Source organism: Protomyctophum bolini (genome assembly GCF_963924005.1).
Source record: "Protomyctophum bolini genome assembly, chromosome: 3".
NCBI lineage: Eukaryota > Metazoa > Chordata > Actinopteri > Myctophiformes > Myctophidae > Protomyctophum > Protomyctophum bolini.
In genome coordinates, this window is record NC_137864.1 from 33,429,788 (window position 1) to 33,446,377 (window position 16,590).

Here is a 16,590-nt window from a genome sequence, read left to right on the forward strand (position 1 = left end):
AAAAAATAAGCTAATGATAATCTGTGTGCTACACAGGCCAAAAGCCCAACATCTTTTACGGAATAATTTCTTTCGTACAAACATTCAGGCCAAGTCAATGGCAAATGATGTAAGTGGGTGACTTCATCATCATACATGTTCATCATGATAAAAGGCGCCCCAACTTCACACAAGTGTGATATATATTTTTTTTAAACTTTTTTACTTACTTGTATTTTGGGTGTGGTTTTATGATTTCATTGAATTTTGTGATTTCCTGTTTTATTATTGTTTTTTTGCACTGTGCATGGGGCCTGTTTGGACTATGATTCTAATTATTTGGGCCATTTATGTTTGACATACTATATGATTGTCACAATATTTCTATAGTATAGTTTTTATTTGATTTACATTTGATTTTATGTATTCATGCATTCATGTATGTATAATTCATTCATTCACCCATTCATTTTTATTGTTTTTATTTGCACTATATTTACATTTGATATTTTGGAAAATAGCTGATCTACAAGCTCAGAAGCGTTGCCATGTGACCTTTTGTGAGCTTAGAGATTGGCATTTTTTTAAAGAATAAAATAAGGCTACATTTAGCGTGCTATTAGAAGATACCAGTCTTGAATTAACGTAATTTAGATGCCATGATGATTTATGGTCTATTAAAGATCACTTGTTTGGGGTGTCAATTTACTTTCATTATTTTACGGCTGGGACATTTTTGTGACATCTCACTACATATTTAATTTAGCTGAAGAATTCAATTTAAAAGAATTCAAAGTGGCAGAAAATGTAATCTGAGTGGCACGGGATCTATGCGGAGACTGGAGAGTGAGAAATAATCAGAGGAATCCAGGGAAAAATCTATTTTTGAGGGGCGCTAGCCCCTCCTATATACAGCTTTAATGTTTGTGTTGTCTGAACAAACAAATGCCAGTGACAATGAACAGAGAATTTACGTCATATGTTTCTGAGCAAATCGGCATACCGTATGTATGTCGGTGGGAACCCTTGGCCAATATGATTGATTAGAGCGGCCTTACTTCACACGGGTGTGATTTTTCTTGTACGAGCTATGGTTCAAAAGTTATTTGCCAAAACGTTAAGTGGGCTGTTGTAGCGCCAACATGAGGCAGATGGGAAAGATTTGGGATGGAGGTTCTTCCTCTACTGAGTCTACTCTGTATGTTCGAGTGCAAAGTTTTACAACAATGGAAGCTGTGTTCGTGATTTGTGGCAACAATTAAAATACAAATATAAAAGACAATAGAGAAACATAATATTTTTTAGGAATAATTTATTGCCAGTAGGAAAGCGTGAGCTTGTGGCAGTATTCAATAAAAACTTTTAACAAGACCATAGCATTGCTCAAACACACATAGACACCTGAAAAAGTCACGTGTCCATGGATTACTTTGCACTATAAATATATTGGGTCCCGTTTTCTTGGTGGAAAAATAAAGAGGTTTCAAAGTCGCAATTTACAAACAAACAAATAAAATAAAATAAAAAGAACAACACAAGAATATGCAGTCGCTCATAGAAGACCCTTTTTGAAATGAGCAAGAGACAATAAACTTTACGGATACATCATATCTGGAAAAGCCACGCTCTTCTCAACGCCCGCTCTAAAATCTTGTTTTTTCGTACACATTTCATTTTTCGTGAATGTAAAGCACAGTAAGGCTGATAATGTCACACCATTTAACTTGTGTTTTGTTGAAAATAAAAGCATAAAATATCTACAAAACCTAGTAAACTTTGAAATCAAAACTGTACATTTAAATTTACATTGAAAATGAGGACTTGTATAAAAAAAAACTGGTTACTTTAGTTTTTCTTCTTTTTTCATTTATAGAAATACAGATACCACCTTGAAATATTTATTATTCATGACTGTTATTGTGTATATCTTTTCTGTTTATTTTTTTTCTGATGTACATTTACACATGATTCCTTCAGACAAATTAATTTCTTGTGCATGATGACAGTTTGTTTAAAGCAAAATGGCACAGCCAACTCAAACAGTCGTATTTTTGTTTTCCAGTAGTGGCAGGAGTTGGACCGAGAGGAAGCGAGGAGGTCATAGGGGCCAGTCCCATGCCTCCAGGAGGGTCCCACAGACTCCAGTCTCAACGACTCCTGTTTTGCGACACATTTCACTGGATATGCATATCGTGTGACGCATGTGTGTCTGTCTTTAGTTGTGTTTCACTGTGATGAAATGAGAGGTTTATGGGTAGGAAAGGTGGAAGGTATAGCTTAGGGTTGGATAACAGAAGGTCAAGTTGTCTGTCTGTCTGTCTGTCTGTCTGTCTGTCTGTCTGTCTGTCTGTCTGTCTGTCTGTCTGTCTGTCTGTCTGTCTGTCTGTCTGTCTGTCTGTCTGTCTGTCTGTGTGTGTGTGTGTGTGTGTGTGTAGGGGGGTTAGCGGTCGGGGTTCAGGCACTTTTGTTTGGATCCAGTGTCAGACTTCAGTGTGTTGTTGGGAGTCCAGCGCTGGGATGGCGAGCCGCTCGAAGTGGCCCTCGTCGCCACTCTCATAGTCACTCAGCATGACCTCGGACTCCTCGCAGCACGCCGACATGTCCGAGCAGGATGCCGTGGACGTGTACAGCGACAGCGACACATTGTCCAGGGCCGCCGCGTCCAGGTCGCGGCTGTAGCCCAAGGAGAAGTCCCCCCTGCTGTAACCGCCTCCTCCGCCTGTGGTGGTGGTGCCCAGGGTGGAGGTGGGGGTGACGGTGGAGGTGAGCCCCGCTCCCTGCGTGCTCTCTGTGTCGCCCCCGTCTCCACCCGGGTAGGCGTGCTGGGGCAGGTAATGGTTAAGGCTGTAGAGCTGAGGCAAGGCCGGCCGCTGGCGGACGCCTCCGGCCCCCGAGCCGGGGCTCCCGGGAGACCCCGGGGCCAGGTCTCCTCTGACCAGGGGCCGCAGGGTGTCGTAGCGGTCACTGTACTCGGGAACAGGTGGCGGGGGCAGGTCGTCGTGCACGGGGAAGGCCTCCGGCGGCGGCGGAAAGTCGCCCTCGATGTCGAAGCCGCCCGGGTAGTAGTCGCTGTCCATGGCACTGCAGGCGTCCCCGTACAGTGGCGCGGGGGCCTCCACCACCTCGTACTGCGGGAACTCCTGGATTCCAGGAAGTTGAACACTTGGCATCCAATCAGATGTGTCCCAGTGGTATCCTGGTGGAATGGGAAAAGAAGATGTCAAAAACACATGTCACACACCGTGAGTTTGTTATATCAGTGGTTCTCAAGCTTTTTTTAATTTGAAAGACCCCGTTGAATACTTTATTAGACCGAAATGTAAACGTCAGACATTTACGTAGGCTAACACTAAGAATAACTCAGTTGTCTGATGGATGCAAATGGACCCATACGGGTCCATTTGGTTCCATTTGTGCACTCTCAGAGTTACAGTTGAAAACCACTGATTTACATTGACCAGACGCCACAGTGTTAATATTAAAAAACCCACACCATGCAACATGACACTTCAATACACTCATTAATCCACACTTGATGAGTTTATCACACCACGGGGCAACACAACGTCATTGTCAACACATACACAGCTTGAAGCAGGACACGTGCACACGTGTACAACGCATGTGCCAACACACAACAGTGCCACTCGGGTTTGTAATTTCTTTCATTACAAAGCATATTGATTGCATGAGTTCACGATGACCTGGTTATAATGAACACAACACAGCTGTAATGAACACAATATTTAACATAAAGGTTTAACATTTTAATGTCTCACACACCGACACACGCCACATCTGTATAGTGTGTAGTTAGCAACAAGGCTAAACTTTCAAACACATTGAACATGAGTATTAAAATGTTTCCATAATGGCGTCACAGTATTAAGACCATGCAAGACAATGTTTTAGGTGGTCTTATCCAGGCATAATTTACACCACGTAAAGCAACCGATCATTCAAAGTGATGTCAGGTTGGAGTTACGAGGCGTTAAGTATACTGCTGCTCTTTAAACCTGAGTGTTAGTGGGGACAGGGTTAGGAGAGGAACCAGGGTAACACCAACTAGGCATCAGGCAAACAAAGATGAAAAAGTCACCTCTTGGGTTCTTGAGATCATGAGCCAAAAAAGACTCTTTATATGATGCAAACAGGGGAGGAGAGAGAGAGAGAGAGAGAGAGAAAGAACAAGTCACTTTACGATCCTGAGCCAAAAGCTGAAACAGTAAGCTGAGTAGTATGAAAGTATGAAACATTGAAAAATGAACACTGAAAGGGTGGGAAAAAAGACACAAAGAATGAAGCTATTGCATTGCCATTTTCTTAAACTGACTTAGAGGTTCATAGCCAAGAGTGGGTAGGGTAGTGTGCTGCCAACTAGGCTACTAGGCAACAATGATGAATCTCCTAATTGTTTGATCTACTAAATACATAATTAAAAAAAAAATCTATTCAATTTGTTTGTCTCGATTCTCGGCACACTTCTCGATCAATAGAATAATTGCTGAGAAAATAATGGATAGTTGCAGCCCTACAATTCAAATAATAGACAACTGTGCTCAAGATTTGTCTGTGCATGCAGGAGCACGAGAATGACAATCGCCCGCAAGGGCATTCTGAACACATGCTCAATTCATTTTAGTTCATTTGTACATTTGGATTAGTGGAGGACACTGTGATCACTGTTGGATGAGACATGTCTGTGTAAGGAAATGGCATTGGTCTGACATCCTATACGCTTCACAGCCCGACACCAAAAGGACAGAGCGACCGGCAGAGGGGTAGTAATTTAAAGAATACCTTCTCCTTCCACCGAGTCAACGGCAGATTTGACAAGGTGGATTACCGTCACTATGGAGGCTTGTGAGAAGGAGGGGAGGGTGTGGGGGAAGGAGGGAGGGGGCAAGAGATATCTACTGTTAGTACAAAAGGCTTGGGCAAAGACAATAGAAAAACAAACATGGAAGGTGTGGAATGCCAACATGTAAGTGACACTCACTTACTGTCCCTTTTGCTTGAGAGGTTGTATGTGTGTTTTTGTCTTACTGTGTGGTTAGGACAAGGTATGGAGGAGAATAGTCCACTAACGCGTAATGCCTGGGGGGGTGCAGCCACAAAACAATGGTACGCAACAGAACGTGGGGCGGGGGAGGGGTGGTTCGGACACACGCACACACACACACACACACACACACACACACACACACACACACACACACACACACACACAGTGCACACAGTCGGGTCTGGTGTGTTTGTGTGAAATAACACAACAACAACATTCTGAGATGCTGGGGGAGTGGGGTTGGGGTGCGATTGAAAATACAGATGGAAGAATCTGTGAAATTCCTCAGAATTTAAAAAAATACGGCTTTTCCATCTCATTAGGGAGATGGAAGATGGAAGAATGAGAGGCCGAAATGTTTTCTCTTTTTTAATCCCTGGAGAATTTCATCAAGTGTCTTTGATTGCTTCCGTCTGTAATGGTGGTGATTGAAGACTTACAGGAATAAGGACCCCTATTTAAAACCTTGTTCTGGATCTGTGGACCGATTTGATCCAAATGGGAGCTGAGACCCCGCAGCGAATAAACAAAAGGGAAGAGAAAAGAAGATGTGACCCCGGAGCCGGCATTGATTGGGTCATCCATTCAAAACGTGCAAAGAGAGGTGGGTTAGCATGAAAAATAAATAAAAGACAGAGAGTACACTGTAAAGTACTGAGCATCATTTCTTTGAGTGTAAATAATCTGGTATAACACTCAGGATTTTGCAGTGTATGTATCATAATTACCTTCAGGCAAATCAAGAGTAGGGCAATAAAACATCTGAAAAGCAATCCTGTACACTCATGCAGTAGACTATAATGTGTGTTGCACAAGACACTAACACAATGTATGACAACTATATCACTTCATAAAGCACTTTGAGCTCCATGTTATGTGAGAAAGATGACAGTTTTGAAACACTAATCGCAGGTAAGTCTTTTCTCTCTTATCTGGGTTATTTCCTCTCACATGACAATGACAGCAGGTGCCAACGTACCATTGTCATCACAGGACTCAGACTGGAAGGAGCTGAGAGACTGAACCTCCGACATGCTCCCCCTGGTGTTGTAGGGGTGACAGGCGCTGTCCTCCACTGGCTTCTTGGACAGACACGGGTCCAAGTCCACTACTTTAGCTGGGGGGGAGAAGAAAAGGGAGGAATTAGCCACATGAACCCTAGTGTCCCCATTATGGGCATGCCAAAATGACAGTTTGATATTATTCAATAGGTTACTAGTGCTGAACCGGTACTTATTTTATGATATTATTCAATAGGTTACTAGTGCTGAACCGGTACTTAATTTATGATATTATTCAATAGGTTACTAGTGCTGAACCGGTACTTATTTTATGATATTATTCAATAGGTTACTAGTGCTGAACCGGTACTTATTTTATGATATTATTCAATAGGTTACTAGTGCTGAACCGGTACTTATTTTATGATATTATTCAATAGGTTACTAGTGCTGAACCGGTACTTAATTTATGATATTATTCAATAGGTCACTAGTGCTGAACCGGTACTTAATTTATGATATTATTCAATAGGTCACTAGTGCTGAACCGGTACTTATTTTATGATATTATTCAATAGGTCACTAGTGCTGAACCGGTACTTAATTTATGATATTATTCAATAGGTCACTAGTGCTGAACCGGTACTTATTTTATGATATTATTCAATAGGTCACTAGTGCTGAACCGGTACTTATTTTATGATATTATTCAATAGGTTACTAGTGCTGAACCGGTACTTATTTTTTTTTTATTTTAAATAATCGACATTCAATTATGATCAACGCCATAATATGGTCTCGATAGATCAGTTGGTACCGGCTCTAGTACGGCACCATTTCTCGGTACCCAACACTAGTCACAATAGAGGAAAATATCAGATCTACAAGCGCACAACGTGTCATGTTGAAATCAGACTGAAACCTTCTTACCATCATAATCGTAGTCCCAGTTAGGCTTCTGGATGGAGTCGCTGTCAGACACAGAGTTAGAGGGCGGGGGAGGGGGGAGGTTGGGCGCCACGCTGCACACGGCTACCGTCTTGCGGTGTCCGTGCACAGAGTCCGGGTTGAAGGTGCTGAACTCCGGGTGCTCCGGGATGGCAGAGCCCTCAAACGAGTTCCGGTCCAGGTTGTTCCGTGAGTCGCTGGGAATGCTGGGCGTGTAGGAGATGGGCCGCACGGGGACCTGTGGCGGGATGTCAGAGTAGATGTTCTTGCTGAGTTTGGCGTCGAAGTAGGGCCTCTGGAGGAAGGAGTGGGGCGCGGGGGAGCCCCCGGGGCGCTTGTCCCCGTCGCTCTTCGAGCGGCCGCGGCACGCCCTCTTGCGCACAATGATGAAGAGCAGGACCATGAGGAAGATGCTGGAGACGAAGACCACGATGCCGATGACCTCCTCGAGGCCGATGTTCCAAGAGGTGGAGACAAACTCATTGCGCACCTCAGCGCGGAGCTCGCACATCAGCCCGCTGAAGCCCAGCGAGCAGTTACAGCGGTAGGAGCCGTACGTGTTCTGGCACTGGCCTCCGTTGCCACAGGGGTTCTTCACACACTCATCCACGTCACTGAGGCACCTGGGAGCGCAATGGTGGGAGGGAGTGGAACAATACAGATGAGAAAGACGTTGCACTCATACGTGTACTTGAAGCACTTGCATAAAACAATCGAATAGCAATAAACATTGCACATGTACATATATAAATGACTGAATTTAATTCCCATTAAATGCTGACATACCTGTCTCCCTGGAAGCCTGGTTCACACTCACACACCGGGCCGTCCAGACTGTCGATGCACTTCCCACTGTTCTTGCAAGGGTTATCTCTGCAGTACGGTCCAAGCTGGCACCTGTGGGATTCAAATCAGTGTGCATCAGCAGAGCGAGTCAAAGCAGTCTGACAAACAGTGTCATTACTTTCTCCACTCTGATCCAAGCCCATTTTCAGGGCTTGACTGAGTTCTGCTGACAGGCTGAATGCCAACACTGCTCCACTGCTCTGTGAAGAGTTTTATTCCACATTAAAATATTTTGTGAGGAAATTGTTTACAAGATGATAGCTGTAAATTAATGTTGAAAACGGTGGGTTAGGCTGCAGTACAAAACGATGGTTGGTATTGGCTACTGATGAACCGATGCCAATACTGTCACACACATCCTGCAGATAATGACCACTGTAACCTGAAAATATTTTGCAGAAAATCAAAATACAATTGTCAAAATGACTAAATGACTGTTTTCTACATTTCTTTACACACTGCAGGTCCCTCTATAGCGCATAGAACAATGAGAGGGCATTGGAATGGTTTCGTATACTACAATTCATCAATGCTGTCAGCTGTGAGGCGACCAGACTGATTTAAATGTCAGTCTGAGGTTTGCGGCTAACAAGCTTCGGTGCTGATAAAACGCAAGTAACATCATCGGACCAAATGCTTTTAAATAGAAGGGTTCATTTGGCAATACAGATAAGAGCTCTTGGTCTCCGAAACATCGATCAAGGGTTAAGCATTCAGTCTTCTGACTAAAACATTAGTATAAATTACTGCTGGGCCGTTATCGGCGTTAACGTGCTGTGTTAACGTGAGACTCTTATCGTGCGATAAAATAAATATCGCCGTTAATCTATTCTCAAAGTTGGGTCTGGGAGCTGGGTCTGCAACTCGCCCTCGTCCGTATAACCGCCCATGGGCCGTTATTTGCAAACTTAGTCAGCCTCATTTATTTTATATATACAGCGTGTTGAGTTTGCAGACCTCCTATTTTCTGCACGGCACTCACCGTGACCTCACTACCTCACAACAGCGTGAAAATGTAAGATCTGCAAGCTCACAACTCGCTGTGGACGCAACAGCTTGTTGATACACAAAATGACAAACATTTCACTGAATATATACCACTTTGAATTAAAACAATCGTTGTGCATAGACCTGAGTATAGCACGGGATGTGGAGGACGCGCTCTCACCACAAATAGAGTATAGAACACGACCACAAGTACACCGCCACCACAAAGTCCTCCAAAAGGGTTGAGATTTAACTCGTGCCATACTATTACTCAAGCGATTGTTATAATTCCAAGTGGTCTATACTCTGTGAAGTTTATATTTTCATTGTCATATCATGTCATATAGTCATGTTTTTTTATATGCATTTATCAAACGATATGGAGAGAGATGGCATGCAGCCAATATTGCATCATGTGCACTGGTACACTCTCAATTAAGGATTTTCCCAGCGGTTAATTTCACTCTTGTGTACAACCTTTATTCAAATAGTTGAAAATGAATTCATTAAAAAAAACCAAGCACATGTATTTTTGATCTATAAGGCCAAACCTCATTTAAAAGAATATACTGTATTAAGAGTAGGCTGCCTATATGACAGCATTTAAATTGTTTATAGCTGAACATCAGTTTGCACAAATCTGGGTCAAATCAATTAAGCAGAAGTAGCTGCCTATTCTCAATAGGTTGTAAATAAAAAAAGATGTGTTTATCATACCTTTTAAAACTAAAAAACTAAACTAACTGTATGCCCAAAAGCGTTACTTTTAAGGAAACAAACAAAAAAAAGAAAAGAAAGAAAGGCAGAAGAACGTGTTTCCATGGATCCAATGTAGATAGTGTATTATTTAGTCACAGGCTCTTGATAATACTTTGTATTGCTTAAATATTTATAAATACCACAGACAGACCATTCCCATTTTGGGCATGTCATATAGGTGATAATTACCCAAAATGCTCTAACAAGCTCACAAGCTTTTGACTACTGTCACTACTTTTGCATGACACGGTCATAAAACAAGTTATATAATAGGCCAAGGGAGAGAAAATAATAATAATAATTTTAAAAAAGGGAAAAAAGTTAAATAAAAGACACTGCAATGTAGCAGAGGCCTGAAATGACAGTAGGCCTATATTAGTGACACATATATATACATACAGTGGAAAACACGGTGTAGCCTACCTTTGTCCTGAATATTGCCCTCTGCACTGGCAGTAGAAGTCATCTGCGCGGGGTACACAGGTGCCACCATACAGGCAGGGGTTCGAGGCACAGGGGCTGATGCCAACCTCACAGTGGGTGCCCATAAAGGATGCTGTACACTTGCAGAAGTAACCTGCAGGGACAGGAGAAGAAGATGTGTTTCAGGGCAGAACTCAACTAAGCAGTCCAATAGTGGAAGAAGTACTCTTTTCATTTTTGTTTGTACTTAAAGGGATTACTCACCCCATGGAGACTTGAATTGTCATGTTTTTTGTTTGTATTTTGTCGCATTCCTAAGCCAATAATTTGTGGACCAGCAGTGGTTCCCTATGAAGACACAAAGAGTCTCCTTTGTGTCTCCATAGGGAGTATGGAGAGCATGTTATCAAATGATTGGCCTAGGACTTTAAGTAAATTTTGATACCAATACTTTTGTACTTTTACTCAAATAAATGTTCTGGACAGAGTATTCTTATGTTGCAGTATTGATACAGCTGTCTGAGCTACAGTTTGCTGGTATAAAAGTACAGCATATCATAAAATCTCACTAATGTTATGATGAGTCATATGAAGATTCTGAAGTTTAGGAAACTTGCTTCTCAGAACAACATCGTCTTTGAATTTGAGGTTCATTTAAATTAACTAAACTGGGGGTGGATAATTGCATTTTTGAATGATACGCTCATCTCATTAAACCCTATTTAAGCAATAGCACACTAAATGCTGTGGTAAATCACTTTCCGTCACAAAATCACATTGCCGTGGACAACAATTGAGCAGCATATTGAGACTGTTATTTGGTGCTCCAAATAACAGTGCAAACACTGAGACGTGTGAAAAATGTGGGCTTATTGCTTCTAACAATTCAGAGACGACATAAAAAGACTACTTAAGGACACAGAGGGCCCTAATGGATGCCTTTCTGTGCACTACTATGTATTTAACATTACATGAATTAAACTTTAAAAATATAAACTAGCCAGTGTTTACTCAAACAGTGTACTGTAACAGACAAATATAGTCCATTCTGAGGACATTTGCTTTCTATATTAGGTCCAGATTCTTTGGTCCACACTAAAGTTCGAATGTGTGTTCTCAACTCTTTAAACGATTAACAGATTAAACACACAATGGATCGATTAAAATACCAAACAGGGCAGGAGTGAAAGAGCCAAAAACTTTGTTATTAGCCACAACCTAGCATATCTAGTTATTGATGAGTTATTGTGCTTATACAACAGAGAATTTCAATGCGTTCCAAATGGGGATTTCCAAAATAAAGCACAAGATAGTCATTTCAGTGGCTTTTTTCACTGATGAACTAAGCTGTGATGACTAAAACCATGACTAAATATATTTACAATTTCATCAACAAATAAAAACTAGACTACAATGCCAGCGACTAGTGGACAAGAGATCCAGTAGAACTAAGACAAGTCATTATATGCTCAAGCTCATAAGGCGGCTCAGATGTTGTGAGCTTGTCGGCATGCATATATAAATCAGGCATTACGACGCCATTACGGCCCAGCAAAATACCTTTTTGTCGACAAAATAAACTGTAGATTTAGTTGACTAAAATATGGCTGAATCTAAATTTAATTTTATTAACAAGACTGTGACTAAGACAAAATACAAATTTGCGGTCAAAAGTGAACACTGTGGCAGTGGAACGCGAGGTACCTCCGTTGGGCAGAGATGAGCAGCTTCCTCCATTGGTGCAGGGGTTGCTGGAGCAGCTCTCCGCCGGCGGTGCGAGAGCGCAGCCCGGCGCCACGTCCACCACCTCCTCCAGCGCGGCGTAGCTCCGGTGGGCGCGGGTGTTGAGCGGCAGCTCCTGCCCATTGAGTGTGATGGCCTCCAGGCAGCCGCGGAGGCCGTTGGTGACGGGCAGGCTGCGGCCGAGGCGCGAAGAGGCCGAGCCGTGCTGGCGCACGTGGCCGCCGAAGAAGACACTGTTGTCGAGGTTGAGCGTGCGCAGGGTGCCCGGGGCCATGCCCGACGCGGCGTGCACGCGGTCCAGCACCAGCTTGGCGTAGTTGCCGTCCACCTCCAGCAACACGCTGTGCCACTCGCCATCGTTGACCTGCGTGCTGTGCACCGACACGATGCCCGGGCCGCTGCCGCAGTCAAACTTGTACTGCAGGCGGCCGTTCACGATCTGACATGTAGGACACAGGAGGATATGGGAAAGGAAAGGAGTGAGGAGGTGTATGCTAGTAGCTGACCAGGTAGTGCAATCGTTCTCAACCTGTGGGCCGTGAGGACATGTGGGTAAGTGGGCAAGTGGGTCCCAAAATAATTGCCAAATATCCATTAAGACCTGAGGCCGATTCCACAAATCTTCTAAATCAGTAGTTCTCACACTTTCAAGGAGATTTTTGGCGAATGTTGACATGTCTCCCCAGAATAGGGATGCTAGGTCTTAAGTGGTTAATGTCCTGCATGTGTCTCCCGTCTCTAAACTGCCCATGTAAATGACAAGAGAATGGAACCTTTCTCGGAAGGTTTACAGTGTATGCCTCAGCAATTCTGAGATCTGTGTTTTATTTTGGGGTTCACAGGCTCTAATTCAAGATTCTATATCCTGAAACGGGAGGCTGTGGATAATGCTGTAACCAGTAATTAAGTAATTGAGTCATGGTCACACACACACACACACACACACACACACACACACACACACACACACACACACACACACACACACACACACACACACACACACACACACACACACACACACACACACACACACACACACACACACACACACACACACACACACACACACACACACACACACACACACACACACACACACACACACACACACACACACACACACACACACACACACACACACACACACACACACACACACACACACACACACACACACACACACACACACACACACACACACACACACACACACACACACACACACACACACACACACACACACACACACACACACACACACACACACACACACACACACACACACACACACACACACACACACACACACACACACACACACACACACACACACACACACACACACACACACACACACACACACACACACACACACACACACACACACACACACACACACACACACACACACACACACACACACACACACACACACACACACACACACACACACACACACACACACACACACACACAGTGCTGCAGAGGCATCGGACGCAGAAAGTAATTCACCCTGAAATCATTACGGCTGGAACAGCATGGTGCACCCACTGCACACAGTCCAGATGGGTGTCACTGTCACCATAAAGCCCATTCTATTAGCGCAGCCTGGCTTTTCATTAGCATCTTAGAATAGATAGAAAGCCCTCCGCGGTCATTAACAATGAGAGTCAGAGTGAATAACTGGACCCAAATGGATCCTCTGTGTATACCTCTAAATAAAGCATGCAGGGGTGGAGCGACAGGCAGCTGTAAAACTATCTTTACTCATATGATGTATCACTTGTTTCCGCTTCCACAGATACTAATTGTTGAACGTAAGCGTGTCAACAAATACATAATACCCACTATGTTTGGAAACTGAAAATATACGGTGTAGTAGTAGTAGTAAATCATTTCGTAGTAGTAGTAGTAAATCATTTCGGTCCATTTAAAAGAGCATACATACAGTACAGTTAAGTCCACTAATGGTAGTGGCACCGGTGGAGGCTGAAGCAGAGGATTATTTTTGCCTGTCCGACATATTATTGGTCCGACTGTCATTAGACTGACAACCTATACCTGAAACCCTAACCTAACCCTAACCGCAAGCACGGAGCAGCGCATGTTCGACCACATGTCCGACCGCTGATTCCAGTCCGTTGGTGTGTCTAGTCTGCATGTGCATCCCGTTTGTACATACACATATGCAGTATATCGTTGCTGCTGTACAGTGGTACAGTCTAAAACTGTTTTTTGTATTATTATTATACATTTTCTTTTAATGTTTAAAAAAAGATAGAGCTTGTAGTAGATCAAATTTTATGACACAGTAATTCATTCATTTTTAAACTAAAAACAAATAAACATGACATTTTGAAATATGGAGAATCGTACAAAGCTTCTGCCCGACAGCAACAATATCGTAGGAATTAAAAGGGTTAACATCCACGATCACTAATATCCAGCAAAAATAATGATGGAGGGTAATTTTGTCCACAGATGTACTGTGGCTGTGTATGTAGCATAATACCCTTTGAACCAGTCAGGTTACAGGCCCTGCCTGCAGTCTGGCTGCACCCAGACTCCTAACCAGACCAACTCTGACAGGAATGTGTGAGAAAGCGCTTTCCACTCCCCTCCCAGCACCAAAATAGCTCCTGTGTGTGTGTGTGTGTGTGTGTGTGTGTGTGTGTGTGTGTGTGTGTGTGTGTGTGTGTGTGTGTGTGTGTGTGTGTGTGTGTGCGTGCGTGCGTGCGTGCGTGTGTGTGTGTGTGTGAGTGTGTGTGGGTGCGTGTGTGGGTGGGTGCGTGCGTGCGTGCGAGCGTGCGTGAGCGTGCATGCATGTGTGTGGGTGTGTGTGTGTGTGTGTGTGTGTGTGCTATTCAGCCCACCACAGCATTCCCATAGTCACGCGTGTGAAAGTGCTTTCTTGAACAGGCACACATACATCATCCATCAGAGTTGGTGGGACAGTTACAGCACTGTACTGTATAGTGCTTATCATGGCTGATATGGACTAGCATGAGCTAAAATGGAGATACGAACAGAAAGGGTATAGTCCCTACCATCCCGAGACACACGCACACACATGCGCGCAGCCTCGCACACACGACAAACTTAACCTCTACATTCCGAATCCTAACCTGAATTACTTCCTAATTGCAATCCTTACTCCCCAAATCTTTTTTAATCATGAAACAACCATTTCTCTTCAGTAAATCAGTAAAATGGTCCTCGCAATGTCTATTTATTCAATTCTATGCACGCACGCACGCACTCACGCACGCACGCACGCACGCACGCACGCACGCACAGATATTCTCTATCTATCTCTCTCTCTCCATACCTCCAGTATGCTGTAGTCGGTGCCTTTGGCGTACATGACGGTGGCGTGACTGGAGAAGGTTCGGAGCCTCAGGGACAACTTCATCTCCTCCTTGTTCTCGTTCTCCAGCAGGCGGTAGCGGATGTAGCCGGCGCCGCCGAACGCCAGAGAGTGACCGTCTGACACACAAGGAACAGCAGAGACAACGTTATTATAACAGTGAATCAGTACGGTGGAGCGCATGCCAGATGTCACCTTTTATTTAATAAAACGTCTCTGTCGGATGGAAACCTCATATGTCCAAAACTGTTACTTTTCAGGATTCAAATTCGAAAATACCTTAGGAAATGTAGCAGATCGACAAGCTCGAAACGTGTCGCTTTGCGCCGTGTTTTCGAACTTGTAGATCTGCTTCTTTTACGTATGGCATTAATTTATGAAAATAAGTAAAAGTGTGGAGATGTGAGGTTTCAACGAAAAGTAATGAGTCCTCCATTGTGTGTGTGTGTGTGTGTGTGTGTGTGTGTGTGTGTGTGTGTGTGTGGTCTTACCGGAGCACTTGCCCTTGCGGTCCTCTGGACACACACAGCGGTACGTGGCGTCGTGCTGGTTGGTCACACACTCCATGCCCTCGGGACATGGGCTGCTCTCACACAGCAGGTTCACCTGGGGGCATTTACCACCTGCAGATAAACACACACACACACACTAAATAATTAATATATAATATATATATATATATTATTTTTTTTTCAAAAGAACAAAAACCTTCTCAAAAACGTAAATGCATGGAACTTCCATGAATGAATGAATGAATAAATAAGAAGTAGTGAAAATAGCAGATCTACAACCTCTGGAAGCATCCGTCTGTGTTTATGCGTAGGTCATGTATGTGACGGTGCGGTGACGATGACGATGCGCGGTGCACGACGACGTGTGTGTCTGTGTACATACAGTGAGTCCGTGTCTGTGTGTGAGGCTTTACCGTGGCACTGGCACGTGGCCAGGCGCTGGTGTCTGTGTGTGAGGCTTTACCGTGGCACTGGCACGTGGCCAGGCGCTGGTGTCTGTGTGTGAGGCTTTACCTTGGCACTGGCACGTGGCCAGGCGCTGGTGTCTGTGTGTGAGGCTTTACCGTGGCACTGGCACGTGGCCAGGCGCTGGTGTCTGTGTGTGAGGCTTTACCGTGGCACTGGCACGTGGCCAGGCGCTGGTGTCTGTGTGTGAGGCTTTACCTTGGCACTGGCACGTGGCCAGGCGCTGGTGTCTGTGTACATACAGTGAGTCCGTGTCTGTGTGTGAGGCTTTACCTTGGCACTGGCACGTGGCCAGGCGCTGGTGTCTGTGTGTGAGGCTTTACCTTGGCACTGGCACGTGGCCAGGCGCTGGTGTCTGTGTGTGAGGCTTTACCTTGGCACTGGCACGTGGCCAGGCGCTGGTGTCTGTGTGTGAGGCTTTACCGTGGCACTGGCACGTGGCCAGGCGCTGGTGTCTGTGTGTGAGGCTTTACCGTGGCACTGGCACGTGGC

The 16,590-nt window shown here is 44.3% G+C and overlaps 1 protein-coding gene across 2 annotated transcripts in view; it reads right to left on the reverse strand.

Moving 5' to 3' along the window:
- Nucleotides 1-1,274: 1,274 nt before the first annotated feature.
- The window catches only part of fat1a (FAT atypical cadherin 1a), a 91,570-nt gene continuing 76,254 nt past the window's right edge, over nucleotides 1,275-16,590 (reverse strand). Inside the window, exons 21-29 of one of the 2 annotated variants that reach the window (XM_080759752.1) lie at nucleotides 15,613-15,744; nucleotides 15,083-15,240; nucleotides 11,713-12,190; nucleotides 10,009-10,162; nucleotides 7,780-7,890; nucleotides 6,976-7,616; nucleotides 6,024-6,161; nucleotides 4,079-4,114; nucleotides 1,275-3,175 (exon numbers count right to left, since the gene is read on the reverse strand). In XM_080759752.1, the coding sequence (XP_080615878.1) occupies nucleotides 2,460-3,175; nucleotides 4,079-4,114; nucleotides 6,024-6,161; nucleotides 6,976-7,616; nucleotides 7,780-7,890; nucleotides 10,009-10,162; nucleotides 11,713-12,190; nucleotides 15,083-15,240; nucleotides 15,613-15,744 (2,564 nt within the window). In that variant the 3' untranslated portion in view covers nucleotides 1,275-2,459. The remainder of the gene's footprint in view (nucleotides 3,176-4,078; nucleotides 4,115-6,023; nucleotides 6,162-6,975; nucleotides 7,617-7,779; nucleotides 7,891-10,008; nucleotides 10,163-11,712; nucleotides 12,191-15,082; nucleotides 15,241-15,612; nucleotides 15,745-16,590) is intronic. The other variant, XM_080759753.1, reaches the window with a different exon arrangement.